Below are 17,592 nucleotides of genomic sequence, written 5' to 3' on the forward strand. Positions count from 1 at the left end.
ATTGAATTGAATTGAATTGAATTGAATTGAATTGAATTGAATTGAATTTAATTTAATTTAATTGAATCTTGTTTGTTTAGAACCATGGGTCACAGGCACTGGGTCTTTCGTTTCATTACATATGAGCATGGACTGGCTCCTATCACACGATGGCTCCTATCACACGATGACTCTGCTGCTGCCTTGAGTGCATTCCTGTGCTCTGCTTCTTTCCCCATCATCCCTCTCATATGTTCTGTCTCTTCTTCCACTCTCCTCTTTTCCTCCCCCTTTCTCTCAGAGACGCCCATGCTGGAGGATGGCGACGAGGGGGGCATGAAGCTGTGGCACCTGGTGAAGGGCAACGAGGAGCCCGAGCTGCCCAAGCACAGACGAGGCAGCCTGAGGGAGAGGGAGCGCGAGAGGGCCAAGGCCATCCCCGAGATCTACCTCACACGTTTACTCTCCATGAAGGTAACACACACACACACACACACACACACACATGCACACACACACACACACACACACACTCACACACACACACACACACACACACACACACACACACACACACACACACGCACACGCACGCACACACACGCACACACACACACAAACAGGCACGTACACACACACACACACACACACACACACACACACACACACACACTCACACACACACACACACAAACACACACACACACACAAACACGGACACACACATACGCATACACCTACACATACACACACACAAACACGGCTCTGCTCTTCGTAAAGAGGTCTCTCCCTCATACATACATACAGTACATACATACATACATACATACATACATACATACATACATACATACATACATACATACATACATACACACATACATACACACACACACACACACACACACACACACACACACACACATACATACATACATACATACATACATACATACATACATACATACATACATACATACATACATACATACATACATACATACATGCATACCCTATATCAACTAAGACTGGTATCTCTCTGCAGGGGACGCTGCAGAAGTTTGTGGACGACCTGTTCACGGTGATCCTGAGCACCAGTAGGCCTGTGCCCCTGGCTGTCAAATACTTCTTTGACCTCCTGGACGACCAGGCCCTTCAGCACAACATTACTGACCCAGAGACAGTCCATATCTGGAAAACCAACAGGTACCACAGGCTCTGTCTAAGATATCAAGGCACAATGCATTTAGACTTGAGACTATATATACCTTGTGCAACCAAATGGGGACCAAATATTGTTTTTTATCAACAGATCAACAGAGATTTGTGGCAACTGTCATTTTTTCCCATTTCCAACAAAAGTCTGTCATCTTCTCTCTGTAGCCTACCCCTAAGATTCTGGATCAACATACTGAAGAACCCACATTTCATTTTCGATGTGCATACCTCTGATAATGTGGACGCTGTACTGTCTGTCATTGCCCAGACCTTCATGGACTCGTGCACCATTGCAGACCACAAGCTGGGCCGGGTGAGCAGACAGCAGGAACATCACTGCTTTGTAGATTTGTCATGTGGTCGACATATACCTGGACACTGAGTCGACATATATCTGGACACTGGATCCATGTTTTAGTCTGTACTCATATCTCAAATAGAAGTCCCTTTGATAGTGTTGATAGTCTGATAGTGTGATCTACACCAGATTTTGGTGATTTTATAGATACTGTTGGTTGAATGCCACACTGATTAACGGTATAGTTGGAATATGTACATTGACATTAAACTGATCAACTGCAATGGTATAGCTCGAAGACATTATGAAGCAATGGAAGATGCTTTACAAACTCCTCGTATGTAGTGGGATGCTTACTAGGTTTTTAAAGAGACAAATGCAGAAGGGCTGTTAATGGAAGCAGTGTCAGCTTCCTCAGCAGTGCGTCAACAACAACTTTTTTTTTGCAGCATAGCTGCACATTTCTGCTGTGTTTTTAATGTGCCTGTATTTTCTTCTCTTCTGTTTTTTAGGATTCCCCCATTAACAAGTTGCTCTATGCCAGAGACATCCCACGCTACAAGCAGATGGTGGAGAGGTGAGAATGTGCCAGCCTGTTGGCCTCTTGGCCCTAGGCACAGACCAGCCTGGCCGTGCACTGAGGGCACCCCCGCCCAGCTGTCCACTGCTCACTGTGAACACCAACACAACCTGGAACCTGGAACCTGGCACTTACTGTTTGACAGCAGGAGCAGATAAATGGACACGTTCAGACACACAGGCTGGCTTGGCTCTGGGCTTGTTTCATTAAGCTGTAAATGTTCAGTGTTAAAAATGAGTATCGGGGCGTATAAACTGTGGTAAATTGTTGACGATATGGTTTTCTGTTTAAGGTATTATGCTGACATCAGGCAAACAATTTCAGCCAGTGATCAGGAAATGAATTCGGCTCTTGCGGAGCTGTCGAGGGTAAGTCTGTACCCTTTTGGCTTTGCCACGTGTCATATGTTCTGATGAATGATATATAAATCTGGGAAATTTGACTGGAGCTTTTAAATGCACCTAAACTATGACAAGTTCCACCAATGCAAGAAATTCTTCAGTACCAATATTCTTCAGCAGTTGACGTTTTTACATTAAACAGCATCATAAAGTATCATATCTGTTGGCTTTGTGTCATGAATTCCCCACCCTTTCACATCACTATTCCATCAAGATGAATCTGCCCTTATTCTGGTAGTAACTGTGGTCATATTGTGCTCTTCCAATTCCCAGTGCTGATATTGATTATGGTTAAAATACTCATTACCTGTTGAGATTAAGTGTACATCATGTGTAGTACAAGTGTATTTTCTGTTTCTTAGAATTACTCTGGCGAGGTGAATTGCTATGTGGCCTTGCACGAGTTATACAAGTACATCAACAAATATTATGATCAGGTGAGTTTACCACTGACAGTGCTGTATTTGCTTTGCCATAATACCGAATGCCGTATATGCAATGTCACAGGCAAAATGACCACTCAGTGTAGAGACGGGTTTATGTTTCTGTCTCTGTAAAAGCTCAATAATGTTCTGAAATTTGCACTTCTGTGTTTTATGCTTTTAGCAATTATCAACAATAGATAGATTATGTGGTGTTTTAGTCCTATTTAGTTTTAGAATAATTGTATTTATGTTTATGTTGTAAGTTGTTTTTCCATAATTATCCAGTAGGTGGTGTAAGTATGGTAATTTCTATATGAGCCCACACACACGCTTCCTCAACTTTGTCTGAACAAGAAAAACTTAACTGAAACATCTACTGTACACATGACACATCAGAAACAACAACAGCACAAGCCCAAACCCAAGAGCTCAGACATGTATCTCTGTCCATCTCTGCAGATCATTAGTGCACTGGAAGAGGACCCCACGGCCCAGAAGATGCAGCTGGGGTACAGGCTCCAGCAGATCGCTGCCGCCGTGGAGAACAAAGTCACTGACCTATGACCTCACACACCCCTGACTCTGAATGACACAGTGTCATGGAGACTCTGAATAACCTGGCTGAAAACTGGGCCACTCAAAGGGATGACTGATGAGTACTGTAAATGACCTCCGCATGAGCTGGAGATGTTTCCAGAAGGCAGGAGGACAGGAGGAGATGGAGATGGATGAAGCTGGCAGAGGTGTGAGGGAAGGACAGGTCTCCACCATCCATTAGATTAGACTTCAAACCTCAGCAGAAACTCGTGAAGGACTTGAAATTGCCACCGTTACAGTATACAGCATACCGTATTCTGGATTCTGCTGATTTCCTCTGCAAGTGTGACGTGATTGTTCTGGGCATTCCTACTTCACACCCTCCTCTTGTGCACACTTGTTTGCCCATGGTACGTTACTGAGAGAATTTCCCTCTAAGATGGACTGATTTGTATGAGAGGACTTGATAACTGCATATAGCGCTGGTGTTTGCCAGTTGCTGCAGTAGGATTGACATAAACTTAGAAAGAGTTAGCGCAACAGGTAAAGTATGAGAGTGTACGTCCTCTTTTGTTTCCCTGACTATCCTCCTTTGTGTCTTACTTCTGTAGTGAATTGTAGAGTCTTTGGAACAGAGTTCAATCATAAGAGTGTTTTGGGGTCTTTGGAATTGCATATTGTATCTTAGTGGGGTTAGCCTGAATGGTCCAAAACACAAATGGTCTTAAAACATAAAACCTAATAATTCATATCAAATATAAATTTTAAAAAAAATGGAAAGGTGGCCTTTATTGACCTAGTACTAAACCGATTATTTTGCCAATGCACCTGGTACATTGAATTGATCAAAGCAAAGTATTTGAATTAAAACTGGATCTTAAGACTAAGACCAAAGTTAGCCAAAAACAGAAAAAAACACATTGCATTTCCCTCAGTGACCAGCAGATGTCAGCTTACCAAAAGCACCCACCCAGTGACTGCACTTAACAACTGGTATTAGTAAATTAGTCAGCTGTTAGGAGAAAAAAATGTGTTGTGAAATTATTTGAACAGTACTTAATTATATAAAATAATTATAATATATTGTTATTCCAAATAGACACCACTTCAAAGTACATGCTGCCTAGAATGTTTCGGGTTTTAAACATTGCTACTGTCTACTGGTTTCATTGAAAGAATGCATACTTGGCAGAGTTTACAAAATCCCTGAAATGCAAAAAGACATTTCTCTTATTGGCAATGGCAAATACTGGTTGGAATACATTTGAGGCTTTCCTACTGAAGGTATCATGCACACACACACACACACACACACACACACACACACACACACACACACACACACACACACACACACACACACACACACAATTGCTTCCATTTTATTTATTAATTAATTTATTTCTTTCCCAGCTGGCTTCTATAACAGCTTGCCAATTAAAAAGTAAAGACCAAAAGATGAGACGAGTTTCTGTCAAAAGCATTTTATAAAATGTCTCCTCCACTCCTGTACCTGGTTCCCAGTTTTTCCACAAGGGCGGAAGGAAGGGTCGGAATATTCCATGTTCTTTTGATGAATGCATGTTTACAAACTATGGCAGTCCCATGCTGACCATGATGAATGCTTTTCCATGGCTTTTGAATAAAATAATGTACACGGTTGCAGGTTTGGAAGGCTGATAATCTAAGTGTGATTGGAAATCATGTATTGATGTCATTGCCTTTCTCAGTGAAATTTCTCTGTTTGTAAATAGAGTTGTATGTATCACCATTGCTTTTTTTGTGGTCGGAAGAAGAGGATAGTTCATGCAAAGCAAACAATAAAGTCCTCTGAAGTTCAAGTCGTGTGTAATGTCAGTGAATTTGGAATTGCTTTTTAGATTTCAGTGCTGGAATCTGTTTAACCTGGTTTTCTTTGTAGAGCATATATAGATATAGAAGAGAGCCTGTAAGTGTGTCATCATTCAGGATCAGTTTGTTTAGTTGGACTGAACCTGATGTTTTCTTATTTACAATCCAGTGCTGCGATGCTAAATGAGTTGTCTCATCGTCGTGTTTATTGCGCATTCATTCGGACAAGGTATGGTGTGGCCATCTCGTGACCTCAGCTGAATGTAACGGTTGGAAGTGCTGGGTAACCCAAACCAGGGCAGCTCTGTCAGGAGCGACACTTCGCTTCGATGTCCTGCACGAGACCGAGCAGCGCTCTTGTTTGTGCTCAAACTTGGTAACCGCGTCATGGCAGAGGAATGCAGGCTGCTGTGTGAGGACTTAGTGAAGGCCGTTTGGGTGGGTACTGGGGGTGGGGGGGGGGCACTGTGTTACCCTCAGTCTGTCTGACCTCTGCAGCCATAGGGACTAATTATGTTCTATCATTTGTCTGGAGCTGACTCGACTGCTCTAGGCCAAGGTGATTTTCAGTTTCACAACAGTATATTGTATAATTATAATCTAATGGCAATTCATCTGGAGGGGCTGTCTTATTTACTGAAACTATTCATTCTAGTTTATAGTATATAGCTACTGTTCATGCTATAATAATTCATGAATTAGTCTGGGATGTATTAGTTCAAGTGTTTTACTTCCAGGCGCAGAGAGAACAGAGAGAAGCTTTTTTGTTTAACACAGTGTTAGCAACTTCAGGATCACCCTGAGACAGGTCACCTTTATGACTTTTATAGGTCGTATCACATATATCACAACTCCTGAGCACCCCGCCCCGCCCCCAACCCCCCCCTCCCCAGTTGAGAAATATACACACCAGGAATAAAACGTCCTTTGAAAAACTGTTCATGGTAACTTGACAACTGTTTCTGTTTCTGGCTTTGAGCAGTGACATTGCAGACTAACTCAAATCCAATGAATTCCGCTTGCAGGGCGAATAATGTTTAAAGATACATGCTTTTACAGAGTTCTATTTCCATGCCCCATCTCAGGGTTTGTGTGTGGAAAATACGAGTCGCTGCCAGGTATTTAAACTAGACCAGACTTGGCAACAACACACTGACAGCCCATGCTGGTAGCATGGCAGAGAGAAGTCTGTTTTCCTTTTGTGGTTGAAGGACGAGGCTATCATCTAAAAAAAAGAAACAGGTCAACTGTAATTGCGAAGGGGGTGTTGGATATCACATCTCTTAAAAGCCTCCTAATTGCTGAGTGCCTTCCCATATAATGACCTTCAAATTTAGGGGGGCTTTTAAAGTAAGTACTTACCCAGTTGAACTGTCATTCTAAATCTTGTTGACCATAAATCAAAATTAATTATTTATTAATACATTATGAAACATTGGACACAGGGTCACAGAGTTCAGACTGGAGGCAATATGATGGTGAAAAGCATAAATCATCTGAATGTAAAAACTAAACTTGGATGTCAGTAGTATCCTATAGTGTCATATCATGTCACATAATGACATCCAAACTATGCGGACTATGAATGTCTCCATTATATAGTCCTCAGAAGGGGAAATCTGGCAGTGTTTTGGCTGTGTGGTTTCATCTGATTGTTTAATATTTGTGGGTAAGACCTCAAAAGGATCTAATTACTATTCACTGTTAAATGATGCCCAAGGCCCATGAGTAGTTTTCCACCATCTTACTTACTCCTCTTTGTCATTGTCCTTGGTGCACTGATGTGGTAAACAGTCATTAGAATCCTTAATCCGTCCTAAATTTTGCGAGTATCATTTTGAAACGTAACTTCATTCCAGGGCAAGATGGACGCTTTTGGACGCTGCCCTTGTAAGGTTTCCAAATGCATTGTTGGAACACAATATTCAGGAATCCCCTGTCGTAAGCTTTCCTGCGTGTGTCTTGAGCAGTCACATGGCCCCCTCCTCTCCTGGGACACTTCATTTCTCAGCAGCTTATCACCGCTTCTGACATGCCAGTGGGCACTGTGTCAAGGCCTGAGTGTTAACAGCTTCACGTTTACCACAGAGTGACTCTTGCCAGGCTGCACCCGGTCACCCAGTGGGGGGGGGGATATTAATAAACCTCTCTCCAGATTCCAAATGGGAAATCAATAGGCGCTGCACAGCAACTCGATCGCTTCCCACTTCTTTTGCAGAGTGTGTCATAAACCTGACTCGGTGACATCAGATTGCATTGGAAATTATTTGTGAAACATGCTTTTGTCTGAAAATGCATGCTGACTTTGTTGTGTTTCAATGCCCCTCTATTCGCAGACATTTATCTTGGTCATGAAAATGCACTTGAAGTCGAATTAAACACATTAGGGGCTGATGATTTAAACACGACGGGATGTAAACATTTCAGTTTATTCCAGAAACTTGCCTTGATTGCTATTGCAGTAATGTGACCTGCTTTAATGAGTCACAAAAACCCATCTTTCTGATTGTCCCTGAGTCTCCTGTGCTGTCATGAGCCCTGCTCTTGTATCGATGACTAGTTATGGTATGAGCTGTGCGGGAGATGAAAAAAGCAGAGGCCGGCGGTGTTTCCTCAGGCCTGTGCTGAGAGCAGCCTCCACTAGCGCTGAGAGAGGTCGGCCTCAGCCATCTGACTCAGGCCTCTCCCCTTAAAATGCCCCACAGCTGAGAGGGGGCTAGCAGTGCTGAGCACACGGCCTCACACGCAACACGCAGGGCGGGCGACACAGCATTTGTGTTGGAACGCTAATACATTTAGTTTGATTATGTTTAACCATGATTACAGTAAAACTGATTCTATCTCATGAAGACGGTAGGAAGCCATTTTGGTAGGTAGAAAGAAAAAGAGAAAGAATGACAGAACAAAGAGAATAAGTGTAAAAAAGAAGGAAAACACAAATTATTCTATCACCCAAACAAACAAACAAACACTTAAAATGATAAACAAACTGAACCTATGAAATGGAGACATGTTACAAGGGAGAGTGGGAGATACAGAGGTAGAGTGGTGGGTGGGGATTTCCCTGCTCAGCTGTGAAGCCTGTCAACCAGGATCTTTTTCCAGGGCCACAGTCAGAGTCCAGCTTTTCGAGAGAGCACGACTGGCACAAGGATGTCTGCAGGCACAGAACTCCATCTAGCCCAGCTACCGTAAGTGTCCAATTGAGAATATAGGCCAAAGGTCAAAATATTGCATCTTTTTAGATGTTTAATATTGATCGTACAGTAACACATTAATTTGTACTACAGTGAAGCATGCATTCATCATATGCATGTTGTCCGCATAGCCCTGCGTTTGCTTTTTATGTTGTTTTGTTGTTTCGACTGTTTCTGCTGTCCCAGAGCTGTCATGTAGGCAGTAGTTATTTAGGAGGAGGCTTTGACAAAATAAGGGATTGTGTAGATAGTCCTGCAGGTACAAGCCATTCAGATCGTGCTGCTTGTGACCTATAAATGACAAAATAAAGACCCTAATGTCAAGACTACTTGCAAAAGAGAATGCAAGTGAATCTGGGGCTTGCTGCACCATTCTGACAAAGTTCATTTAATGCTTAATTTAAAGACGTCTATCTCAGCTAGTCAGCTACTGGTGAAGATTAATGATCAAGAACAAAGTCCTAGTTACAGTGTCAGGTCATATATAGTTGCCTCTGAAAATATTGTGAATGGTTAGACAAAAACGCATCTGTAAAATGTTAGGAGTGATTTGGGTCCAACTTGCAGATAGAAAGTTCTTTTGACAAATGTAATTTCCCTTACCTAATCCAAAATGAAGTGACAGAACTGAATGTAACGGAAGTGAATTAGTCCAGTTTACACTGAACCAACATGGATTCAGTTTAACTGGAAGCAATCCGAATGAAAGTAATCTGAATAACAATGAAAGCAATGGCTCATGTAGGCTCGAACTTGTAATACTTGTAACTGCCTACATTCTAATTATACTGTGGTGTAGAGGGAACAGGTTTGCAGGTCAGGGCTTCTGCTGTGCCTCTGGCTGGCCTGCAGTGCCTGCTGCCTCTGCTCAGTGGGAAACTGGGGAATGTCTATAAGTAGTCCTGCCCCGAGTGCTCTTAATAACTCGACACTTCTGACGTAGCCCCACACACCCATCTTTCTTTTACTGTAAAGAGAGCCCGAGCATGAAAGCACTGTTACTGTGGCAGATGTTGTGTGAACACCCAGAATAACCCCACAGTAATGCACAAGTTGTCAACATGACTGTGATTTGTGTGTTTATGTTCAGTGTCTGTTGCCAACAATTTTTCTAGATCGTCATCTATTACATAACGAACAACAGTGTTAAACTTAGTGTGTATAAGCAACAGCTTAGGAAGCAGCAGCAGCGGCGGCGGCGGCAGCATCCCCTTTAAGTCATCTGTATGTGTGTGTGCGATGCAGAGCTCAGGCTGAGAAGATCCCGGCGCTTGCTGAGCTGAATCATCTGGGGCAACTGGAGCCGAGGAGTCTTGAGGATCAGGAGGATCCCAGCGAGTACTGCTATGGTGTGCCCCTCACCTGTGTGCATGAGTACACACACTATCTGTCAATATGACTCAGATAACTACCTGCATATTATGTATTCTAGGTACCCTTTTATATTCAGACTACCTATACATAGTATATGTGACTAATTCCCATGGATGTGTATCAGCATGACCCATACGTTATGGATGGTTGATCAGCTGAATGCCTGAACAGCCCATAAACGATTACTATTATTATTATTATTATTATATAAATATATTATATTATTATTTTAGCGTTGCTCTCTAGAAATGTTGACATTGAAGGATTTCAGACCACTGAAGATATATGCTTTTTGTGTAAATCCATCTAGGTGGTTATCACCCAGTACAAGTGGGAGACATTTTCAACAAAAGATATCAAGTGGTGTCCAAACTGGGTTGGGGCTTTTTCTCTACCGTTTGGCTCTGCCATGATCTCAGGTACTGCATTCTTTACTCAGAGCTTGACCTGTGCGTACATGTGATCAGGAGCGCAGACTTATTGCATATGGCTGTGTTTGTGACGCTCAGGCTGGGGATGTGTGTTGCAGTGAAAGTACTGAAGAGTGGCACAGGCTTCACTCAAGCCGGTGAGGATGAACTCACCCTGCTACGCTGCGTGAGTCTCCCTCTCCCTCTCTTTCTCTCTCTCTATCTCGCTCTCTCTCTCTCTCTCTCGAATAGTGGTTGTCTTTACTTCATTGATCTGTGTTTATTTTATTGTGCCTCTGCCATGTTTTTTATTTCCAAATGTAGATAACATAGTTTGAGGTCCTGATAAATGTGCAGGTGTATTTACCTCGTATTTATTTATTTATTATTTATCATTATTAGTGCTGTCAGTTTAACGCGTTATTAACGGCGTTAACGCAAACCCATTTTAACGCCGTTAATTTTTTTATCGCGAGATTAACGCGAATTTTTTTTTATATCATTTTTTTTTTTTTTTTTTTTTTTTAGATTAAAGTTCTTTTTGGCCTCGCAAACTGTGTAGTAGGCTAACGTTACGGGTTGAGTGAATGGTGAGCGCGATACGGCGAAATGGATGATAAAAAGCTTCTGAATGGAAAGTTTACTTTTAAAAGTTGTGTTGTGCAAAAGAAGCGAGCTTCACTGTTGTCTGAAAATGTCAACAGGCAGCTGGCTGAAAGCAAAGAAGTAGTAGGCTTACCTTTTATTGGTAACCTAACTGTTACGGTTCATTGTTTCTGAAATAAGAGGCCTGACTGCTATGTTCCCAGCAAACTTGAAAAAAAGAAAATATTAAGCCATGGTTTAACTGCACTATAGGCTGAGTCCTTGTTTACCTGAAATGTGCACTTTATAATTTTATTTTGTACTGCCCTGTTTGGCAATGTTGGTTTTCAATAAAATAAAACATTTGCATAAAGCAAGCCAATCCACTTGTCCATGTTGATAAGGGCATTAAAATTAAAATTAAATGATGGAAAAAATAAATAAAGGAAAGGACATTTAGAATAGATACAAATTTGCGATTAATCGCGATTAATTTTGAATTAACTATGACATAAATGCGATTAATCGCGATTAAATATTTTAATCGTTTGACAGCACTAATCATTATATATTTTTTTTATTTAATACATTTTTTAATTTGCTCCTTTCTTTTCTTTTGATAGGCCAGTGGTCCAACAGCTCGCCACCCTCACAGCAGACACATTGTTCAGCTATTGGACGAGTTTAAGGTGGCAGGGAAGAATGGAATCCGTATCCTCAAGACTTGATCTCACTTTGCACCGCTATTTGACGACTTGTGGCTACGCAAGGTCTCACTTTGTATTGCTTGAACCTTAATCTAATGTTAAGATATCTGCCTTGTACTGGAATTACTGGGGCCAGACCTTCGTTGTTGGCAAGTATGTATGGGGAACCCTGGTCTCTCCTTCACCTGTGTCAAACGGCTCATCACACAGGTAAGGGCAGAAACCCTGTAGCTCCCTCTCCTAGCCTGAGCCCCCTCCACAGAGAGTGGAGTAAGCAACTGTCTCTATGCAGGTTCTTGAGGGTCTGGACTACCTGCACACACACTGTAAAATCATCCACACGGACATCAAGCCTGAGAACATCCTGCTGTGCTTGGAGCCGCAGTCCCGCGTGTGCACTGCAGAGGGCGCATCACACAAGTTTCTGGGCTATGTGGCTCCAGTGGAGAATAGCACAGGTATTCAGTCAAAATGCATACTATAGAAAGAATGTAAGCAGACACAGATTTCTGCCATGTTGTATTGTTGAATCACATGCAAGTGGTCTTAGATCACATTACAAATGTATTTTGTTTTGTTTGTTTTCCACAGAGACAAGGAAATTCAACTTAGACAAAATCACAGTGAAGATAGCAGACTTAGGCAGTTCTTGTTGGGTGGTAAGAAACACTCACCACAGTCACACAGTATAGATTTGCATTCAAATTATTTGACATTACGAAGCTTTGTAATCACATATATGCTGGCAATGATATTCCTTTTTCAGTACAAGCACTTCTGCGAGGAGATCCAGACCCGACAGTACCGCTCTCTGGAGGTTCTGCTGGGTTGTGACTACGGTCCTCCAGCTGACGTCTGGAGTGTGGCCTGCATGGTAGGCCTGGGTGCCAGTGCTTTGTGCAGATGTTAAAATCATGATTTACACATTTGCTTTAACTTTAAAATGAATCTCCTTTTGTTTTAGGCTTTTGAGCTTGTAACTGGTGACGCACTGTTTGAGCCCAAACCAGGCAAGGGCTTTTCACTGGAGGAAGGTAATGCATATGAAGTGAATCCTCTTTTAATTCTGACAGATTGTACTGGAATGGGTATCGGAATATGTAAAATATTGAGCGTTTGTGAATTTAATGACAGTGGAATTTTGTTGCATTTGGTCTAGATCATATTGCTCACATCATTGAACTTCTGGGCAAGATTCCCCCTGCAATTGCACTATCTGGAAAATATTCCTTTGAGTACTTCAACCGCAGGGGTGAGCTTTGTTACTTCATGACTTTGATGATACCTTTACAATGCCAACTGTGATACAATTTCACCCCAGTTGCATGGGACTGTCACCCCAAAGGTCTGAAAAGTAAAGTTTAAAGAGTACAGATGAGATGGGCCAATCCGCCCTGGCCTTACACACAGGTTAATGGTTATTTTATATTAATGGTTATTATGTTCATACTCCTACTTGTTATACAAGACAGCATTTTTTATTACTATGGATTCCAGTGTTCAGTAGGGGTGAAAGTGAAGGTTTTTTATATATTTAAATAGTCTTTGGTGTGTGTGTGTGTCTGGGTGTGTGTGTGTGTGTGTGTGTGTGTGTGTGTGTGAATATGTGTGTGTGTGGACGTAGGTGACCTGCATCGGATTGCTGTTCTGCGGCCGTGGAGCTTGTACGAGGTGCTGGTGGAGAAATACCACGTCCCGCTGAGGGAGGCGTGTCTCTTTGCTGACTTTCTGCTGCACATGTTAGACTTCCTGCCAGAGAGACGGGCCACTGCAGCTCAGTGTCTCAAACATCCTTGGCTCAGTCTGGCACAGGACCCACTGGCTCACGGCACCGCACACTGAGACTTCCTGCACCCCCCCCCCCCCCCCCCCCCCCCCCTGACATATGGAGACCTGCACACAGTATTATTTCTTTTGGCATTAATGAGTGAGCTGCAAGACTGTATGCTGTATTTTCTCAAGTTTTAAACTTGAATTTTTTTAATTGCACATTTTCATGAAAGATTAGTGTGTGTGTGTGTGTGTGTCTGTATGGTTGTGGGTCTGTCTGTCTGTCTGTCTGTGTGGGTGTACGTGAGTGTATGCATGTATGACTGGAATAACTAAGAATTCCTCAGGGTTGATGTAAATAGAGTAACTGAGTGAATCATCATAGTGTAGCCTAGAGTTGTTGTTTTCTTACCGCCCAACTGCCACCTCTTTGCTGTGTTTATATACTTTTTTGTTCAATGGTGCTCCCTTCAACGAAGGTGCTAATCTAAATAATTGTGTACCGTAACTCTTACATTCACTCCAGTCTACTGCACATATACTTTATGTGAATGCTGTTTCAATAAAATCAAAATTCACACTGAGTCGTGTTCAAAATAGCGTTGTTTATCCACATCATGAATATTCTGCTTGTTAGCTTGTTGGAATGTGGTTTTCTTATTGATAACTAAGGTTGAGGTTAAGGTTGTCCAAAGCGACATAATAAACGTTAGAAAAAAAAACATTACACACAACAAAGTATCAATTTGAAATACAAATGTAAAATCGCTACATAGCATCAAAAGAATCAAGACAAAATGCTTACAAATGGTCTAATGGTGTCTGTGTAAACCTCAGTCCCAAACCCAATAGTTCCTCTGGAGCAAATGATCAAAACAGCCATCTTTACAGATTTTATAGATTCAGATTTCAACTAGATTAAAATTCATTGTGAATACTGCACTGTACTGGTCAATAAGGCAGAAAAAAACATTTTCACCTTAATGACCAGTAATAATGAAACGTCCGAGGAACAGATTTAAAGACATTAAGCTTGAATTCCTTTTACCAATGACAATGCATCAACTGAGAATGATCATGGTCCAAGTGCACTTTTAAGAGAAAATCCAGAATGAAATAATCACCATTCTATTACATTTATTTCATGTTATTTTATTTTTATAAATAATATTAAAAAAATTCACCAAATCATATTATTTCATATATATTTTGTGCAAAAAAAAAAAGAAAACTCAAATTTGTGGACATGTCAGATAGACCTTGTTAATTCTCAATTGACAAGTGATGATACTGAGCGAAATATTTAATTTCAGGTGGAGGTATGATGCATGTACTATTTGTACAACTCATTTTCCTGTACACTTGATCTCTGTTCAGGTTTTGTACTTGCTGTCCATTATAGCCACACTTTCCCTACTCATGTGTCATGTCCTGAGAATTTCCTTCCTGTTTGACACTAGTTTGCTGAGCATCAAAATATAACTTTGCTATACCCCACATAAATGCAATATACAGGTAAAAAATAAAGGCAATACACATTGTTACTCTTGGTGACTGACTGACTGAAGATCACTTCAATGTCCAAATCCATCAGCCAATCCAGCTGTAGGCCCGGCATTCCATCTCAGGATTGTCACGGTAAACAACCCGGTAGCCACATTCTGTCGGGATCCGCTCACATTTGTTTGGCCAGGAGGTGGGTTTCTTAGGTCTAGTGGAGAGAATGACGGACAGCTCTTGAATACACAACACTCATGACCAGACAGTTCTATAGCTTTTTGATAAGATGAAGGACAGTTTCCAGATAGATCTATGCCAGTAAGACAGTTACACTGATGCCTGTGACTACTGTGGCCAAGAAGTGTATATATATATATATATATATCATATGTACAGTATATAACGTATATATATGAAGAGTTTACACTTTAAATGTGTGGTATGTAGACATATAATGAGTTGTTGTTGTCTGTTGCTCTCTCTTACTCACGGGTAGCAAAAGAAACCCAAATGATGACAGTAGCACTTGTCACAGGCTTTGGAGAAGGTCTCCCCTGGTTTATAGTACTGATCTTGGTATGTGCAAATACCTGTCAGCGCAAAAAGATCGAAACAACAAAGATGCAAAATTAGATTAAGATGATAATGTTTACTATACAGATTTAGGAATAGATAAAGATAATATGAAATATGAATTATAACAGAAACAATACTTTATAACCAAATTAATTATAACAGAGGTGAAGTTAAAGAGCAGGAAAGGACTGTTCCTAGGGGTGAGGTTGTGGCCCTGCTCTGTTGAAGTCCAGTGCAGACAGAACATCTCATCATTATAACATCCCAATACTAATTTAGTTAGAATTCATTAAGTCTGGCATGGAGACAGCATTGCCAAGGCCAGGCCCAATGTCAGGCACCTAAACTATGCTAGTTTGATTAGTGCATTGATTAAAACTAAACCAGTCTATAAATCAATTGATTATTCTACAGAAGAGGACCCTAAATGCACAGGATAATCATAGATTTCCCATTGCTACATATACTGGTGAAAAGTTGTTTACAAGATTAGCAGCCTACACTGATACCAATGCACTGGTGTCCCTTGCTGATATGTCGAGGCGACGTAGAGCAGTGAAATTAAAGTTCTGTTAAAGACACCTGTCTGTGCAAGACATCCCAAACCTGCTGAGCAAGAGTGTATGTTCTATGGGTAAGGAGAGGGCATCTACAGTACTGGGTTTGCTTGCTTGCAGTACTATTGCTTCCCTGTCCTGGCAATCTGTACACTGCTTAGCCTTTCACATGAACACACATGTCTAGATCAGGTTTGAGAATAATATAGGTGCAGTGAAAACGAATGAGTCTTACCTGACTTGTGATAGACAGATGCCTGGGTCAGCCCACAGGCCCCCAGCAGGAGGAGAAAGGCACATGTCTTCCGAAACAGATGGGTTGACCGCCGTTTGGAAGCTGGCTCCATACTGATGTTAAAACAAACTTAGGTCTAAGTTGGTTCTGACAGCCTTGAAAAAGCAAATGAATGGACTTCTGTAGTTAACTCACTCACTGAGAGAGGCTCGGACTTGTTTCAAAACAGTAGTTCACCACTGAGAGTCTCTTCGGGCACAAGTATTTATACTCCTGTCAACCTGCATGTAAGAGGTGGAGGGAGAAGGTCTAGGAGACAGAAGAGGAACAAGGGAGGGGGGGGAGGCCTTCCGCCACGCCATTCTCTTTACGTCTGTCAGCCGTTTTTTGTTTAGGAGCAGTCAGGTTCTGGGCAGAGGGACAGAGCGTCCCTATAAATATTAGGATTTTCCCTTGCGGTGCGTCTGGCATCCTATGTCTGTGTCTGCGGGCAGTATGTTGGGGCAAGTGAGTAGGTGTTAGAGAAGCGTGAGGAGGTCAGTCTGGAACACTGCCCTTCCTGGGGCTCTGCGCTGAGTGTTTGATTGTCAGTTTAGTGGCTCACTGGGAGAAGGCCCTGGAATGACACAAGTGTGCGCACACACACACACACACACACACACACACACACACACACACACACACACACACACACACAGAGAGACACACACACGGGCACACACACACACAGACGGACACACACAGACACACACACACAAACACACACGGACACACACAAACACAACTCATCACACCAATGCCAGTTGCATCCTCATAAATAAGTCGGGAATAAATGTGCCCAAGTTCTGTTGAATCCATTCCAAATGAGATATGTTTAATTGCCAGGAGGAGTGTTGTTGACAAAAAGTTGTATAAAAGAGTATAAGTGGGGAGGCACCTGGTTAAAAGGAATCAATACTAAAGCCCCTGCTGTTTCTAATATAATCAACATGCCAATAACAACACACTTCTGAACTTCACTGTGGAACACATAATTTCTGCCATAAGCCATAAGGAAACACTTGGGTTCATACACCAGACATAAAGACAAATAAAAGTTTACACCACAGATAATAACAAAATGCCTTTGCTTTGTTACATGGTTAAGTACAGAGTGCCATACTGAATAATGATAAGTGACAGCACATTGATTCATTGTATTTGCTTAGGATTGGGAATAGAGTTAGAATCAAGACTGTGTCACAGGAATGTATAACTTCAGTTTTAATTCTTAACCTCTTACAGTAAGTGAATCTCTAGTTAGTTATAGGACTGTTCAGTCTATGAAACGACTTTCTTTAATGAAAGGAACAGTTGAAAATGATGTCATTCTTATTTCTCATCCCACTCTTG

General features: G+C 41.7%; 2 protein-coding genes across 3 annotated transcripts in view; both read left to right on the top strand.

The window, feature by feature from the left end:
- Window positions 1-5,279, top strand: part of plxnb1a (plexin b1a) — a 46,884-nt gene extending 41,605 nt beyond the window's left edge. Inside the window, exons 31-37 of the mRNA XM_042707509.1 lie at window positions 281-453; window positions 1,025-1,185; window positions 1,363-1,510; window positions 2,008-2,072; window positions 2,368-2,443; window positions 2,839-2,913; window positions 3,361-5,279. Coding sequence (XP_042563443.1) covers window positions 281-453; window positions 1,025-1,185; window positions 1,363-1,510; window positions 2,008-2,072; window positions 2,368-2,443; window positions 2,839-2,913; window positions 3,361-3,465 — 803 coding nt within the window. The 3' untranslated portion in view covers window positions 3,466-5,279. The remainder of the gene's footprint in view (window positions 1-280; window positions 454-1,024; window positions 1,186-1,362; window positions 1,511-2,007; window positions 2,073-2,367; window positions 2,444-2,838; window positions 2,914-3,360) is intronic.
- A 2,721-nt stretch (window positions 5,280-8,000) lies between these two features.
- On the top strand, window positions 8,001-13,445 carry si:ch211-220i18.4 (SRSF protein kinase 3). Of its 2 annotated transcripts, XM_031565864.2 has the most exons (13): window positions 8,001-8,158; window positions 8,395-8,480; window positions 9,732-9,835; window positions 10,171-10,279; window positions 10,370-10,457; window positions 11,479-11,566; window positions 11,666-11,772; window positions 11,855-12,020; window positions 12,154-12,221; window positions 12,329-12,436; window positions 12,527-12,596; window positions 12,722-12,814; window positions 13,187-13,445. In XM_031565864.2, the coding sequence occupies exons 2-13, from the start codon at window positions 8,443-8,445 to the stop codon at window positions 13,402-13,404; spliced, it is 1,257 nt and encodes a 418-aa protein (XP_031421724.1). In that variant the 5' UTR covers window positions 8,001-8,158; window positions 8,395-8,442; the 3' UTR covers window positions 13,405-13,445. The 2 variants fall into 2 exon arrangements, with proteins under 2 accessions (XP_031421724.1, XP_042563462.1); XM_042707528.1 differs by having other exon boundaries at window positions 8,002-8,480.
- Window positions 13,446-17,592: the final 4,147 nt, after the last annotated feature.

The sequence above is a fragment of the Clupea harengus genome, chromosome 4 (assembly GCF_900700415.2).
Source record: "Clupea harengus chromosome 4, Ch_v2.0.2, whole genome shotgun sequence".
NCBI lineage: Eukaryota > Metazoa > Chordata > Actinopteri > Clupeiformes > Clupeidae > Clupea > Clupea harengus.

Excerpts from the sequence above, each read along its gene's own strand:
- si:ch211-220i18.4 (XM_031565864.2), top strand. The coding sequence starts at position 8,443 with ATGTCTGCAGGCACAGAACTCCATCTAGCCCAGCTACC. Across the intron at positions 11,773-11,854 it reads TCAAACGGCTCATCACACAG|GTTCTTGAGGGTCTGGACTA; the intron begins GTAAGGGCAGAA and ends GTCTCTATGCAG. Across the intron at positions 12,597-12,721 it reads GGGCTTTTCACTGGAGGAAG|ATCATATTGCTCACATCATT; the intron begins GTAATGCATATG and ends CATTTGGTCTAG.